This window comes from Chaetomium globosum, genomic scaffold (assembly GCF_000143365.1).
Source record: "Chaetomium globosum CBS 148.51 scaffold_1 genomic scaffold, whole genome shotgun sequence".
In the NCBI taxonomy this organism is placed as follows: domain Eukaryota; kingdom Fungi; phylum Ascomycota; class Sordariomycetes; order Sordariales; family Chaetomiaceae; genus Chaetomium; species Chaetomium globosum.
The window spans coordinates 2,226,973-2,230,119 of NT_165976.1; the positions used below are offsets into that span (position 1 = coordinate 2,226,973).

Genomic DNA, 3,147 nt, shown 5'->3' on the forward strand with positions numbered 1-3,147 from the left:
GCGGGGGGGGGGTGTTTACGGGGAAGGAGGGAAGGGGCTCACTGTTGTATTCGTGGCGGAGATGGACGAGGGTCTTCTTGAGCTCGTGCTCGATCTGCTTGAAGACGTGGAAGGATTCCTCCTTTGGGGCGTGCGCTTCCCCGAGATCGACTGTGTCCTCGGTCGCCTGTGGAGTGAGAGAGCACGGGTTGATGAGATTAGCACTGCGAGCGTGCCATTTCGGGGTCGCACTTCCTTACCATAACGAAGCTGAGATGTTGGCTTGCCGTGTAGTGTAGTTAGTTGTTCAATTCGGTGGATTGCTTGCTTGCGTCAGTGTGTGGTGGGGGATGTGGTCCATGGAATCGTTCGTGATAGGGAGGGGATGGGTTTGATGAGGGGTTAGCTATGAGGGACATGGGGTATCAAACACGGGGTTCAATTGCGTCAGCGTGGTATAACAAGCTCGACAAGGGAGTGCGCACTGGGCTATATTCATGGAGTATATGGCAGCTGTCTGCGTGACGTAGTTGAATACCAAGTATTCGTATACTAGTGTCAATTGGCTTATATGTTACACCTTGGCACCGTAGTGAAACTCTTGCCGTTGAGACACTGGCTCGGTAAATCGGAATGATAAGCCGAGGCTCGTCTTCCAATCATACTGCGGGATGGATTATATCACATGGCAATGCATAGCTCTTACTTGCTTTTGGGACAGTGAACGAGTGCTTAAACCGACGCTTGTTGTTGGTGGATGGGACCTCCGAACCAGTACCTTCCTGTACTTGTTAGTAATCGGGCTGGACGCGCGTCGATTGGATCTCGGTGGCATCGGCAGATTCCACTTCCGCGTGCCCGGAAAAGGGGTGGATCCGCTTTTTGCGTTGCCGGCGCTGACTGCTGCGCGACCGACCCGCGAAAGCCGGCAGCTTTGCCGTATAAGAAGCCGAGTTTCGGCCTTTTTCTTGCCCCAGCCTGGAGAATGTCTTCTAGGTTATCCTTGGCCGTACGGCGCCCTACTCGCGCCTTGTTACGAGCGACTCCTACCCGTTATAGCCAGACGCCCCTTGCCCGGTCAATCGCAACAGCTGCTGGTAATCTTGGCTAACCCCCATGTGCCGCGATAACTGACTGATTTTCTGGCTTACGCCTGCTCATCAGAACCAAGCGCCGCGTCGCAAAGCGTCAAGAAAGGCTCCTTCTTTGGTAGGGCAGCCTCTATCGCCGGTCGTATCGCGCTCTTCACCACACTGGGCTTCATCATGACGGTGGCTCCAGCCTACGACTCGGTATCCGCCATCCTCTCCCCCCCGAGCAATGCCGACACACTCGAGTCCTTCGTGCCCCAAGATGAAGACGCCAAGGCCAAGGAGGACTATATAAATTCGCACCCGCTTGCGCTCTCCCTACGAGCAGACCCCGACCTCATAGAGTCTCGCCCGTCCGAGAAAATCCCCGCGTCATGGCGCAAGCACAACCTGCTGTCCGGTTCCCTTGCCGGACCCGGTAAGATAGCCGTTCCACCATTTAGTTGGACGGAGCGGGAGGGCAAGAGCTACGTGCAGATCACGCACGTCGGGACGGATTTGTGCGGCCACATGGGCATAGTCCACGGGGGCTTCTTGGCCGCCATGCTCGATGAAGGGCTCGCAAGGTGCTGCTTCCCGGCCCTGCCCTACAACGTAGGCATGACGGCAAAGCTGGAGATCAACTACAAGGCGCCCGCCATGGCCGATCAGTACCTGGTACTCCGGGGTACCACCGTCAAGGTGGAGGGCAGAAAGGCCTGGGTCGAGGGCCATATCGAGACCCTGCCGGCGGAAGAGGGCCAAGAACCGACCATTTTGGCGACGGCCAGTGCGCTCTACATCTCACCTAAACAAGCACCAGTATGTACCCCAGAATCCCTCTTCCGGCCACTCCCTCGAGGGCTCGATCAGAGTTGTTTCGCTAACTGGGATGCGCCCGCAGTTGATGGCTAAGGTCTATCCGGTGAGCTAGAAATAGAACTAGAACTAGAACTCGTGGTGATCTCGAGACCCTGTACATGTACCGGCCAGCAAGGGTCAGCTCGATTTTACACTCCCCTGTTTCTCTACTCCCTGTTGTTTGGCCGAATGCCGCCAATTGCAAGCAATGCGGGAAGTGGGGACCAATGGGTAATAGACAAGAACATATGAGATGAGAGATTAGATGAACATGCAACTTATGGCGAGACCAATTTTGAGGGTTTTGTCTCGGTGTAGTTGCGTGCCATGCTGTCGAGTAAAGCTGAATATGGCAAAATATCGAATTGCCTCCCAATCCGGAAGAACAAGAGGGACAAGTGGGGTCGCCAGTTTCGTACTAAAATGACGCCATTTGCTGCCGTGCGGGTTGGTGGGGTCGTCTCGCGTGGTGCCCCGCGCCGGACCGGAGGTTGGACGACACCGACGAGTCGCATCACTTTTTCAGCGGAAACCGTGGGCTCAACGGAACCCGACTTCGAGACGAGAGACCCGGCGTTGCCCACACTGCTGATACCACTGCGCCCCGTTATACACCCGCTGCGGCCCATATATCCTGGAATTTTCTTACGTAGGATCTGAATTAAACTTTAACCGTTTCACCCCCTCCTTGGTCCACCGTCAAGGCTATTTACCTCTCGTTGTCAGGTGACAGGTGTTCGTTGCTCTGCCAGATCAGACAACCGTGGAATATATATCTCAACTCTCAAGGTTAGCGGCGGCTTAGCACATACCATGGCTACGTAAGTCCTTTTTTCTGTCTGGTGTCATGGCTTGGTTGCCAGGGCATGCCAATTGCGAGAAAAAAAAAAGCCCACTCCTAACCACCCGCGCAGCAACATCACCTGGCACCCGTCGCTCACACGGGCACGAGCGCAACCAGCTGCGCGGCCAGCGCGGCTTCACCGGTGTGGTTCACGGGCCTCTCGGCCTCGGGCAAGTCGACCGTCGCGACCGCCCTCGAGCAGCACCTGCTCCACATCGGCGTGGCCGCCTACCGCCTCGACGGCGACAACGTGCGCTTCGGCCTGAACAAGGACCTGGGCTTCTCGGAGAAGGACCGCAACGAGAACATCCGACGTATTGCTGAGGTATGAACCCCCCCCCCCCCCCCTGGAAAAACCCCTCTTCCCCCTCCCAGTGTTTGCCAGCCTTGGAG

General features: G+C 56.4%; 1 protein-coding gene across 1 annotated transcript; it reads left to right on the top strand.

Moving 5' to 3' along the window:
• Positions 1 to 1,244: 1,244 nt before the first annotated feature.
• CHGG_00733 (uncharacterized protein) lies at positions 1,245 to 1,964 on the top strand (the record flags this gene model as incomplete). Its single annotated transcript, XM_001219953.1, has 1 exon — positions 1,245 to 1,964. One exon carries the CDS (start codon positions 1,245 to 1,247, stop codon positions 1,962 to 1,964), a length of 720 nt encoding a protein of 239 aa, XP_001219954.1.
• Between the last annotated feature and the right edge of the window lie 1,183 nt (positions 1,965 to 3,147).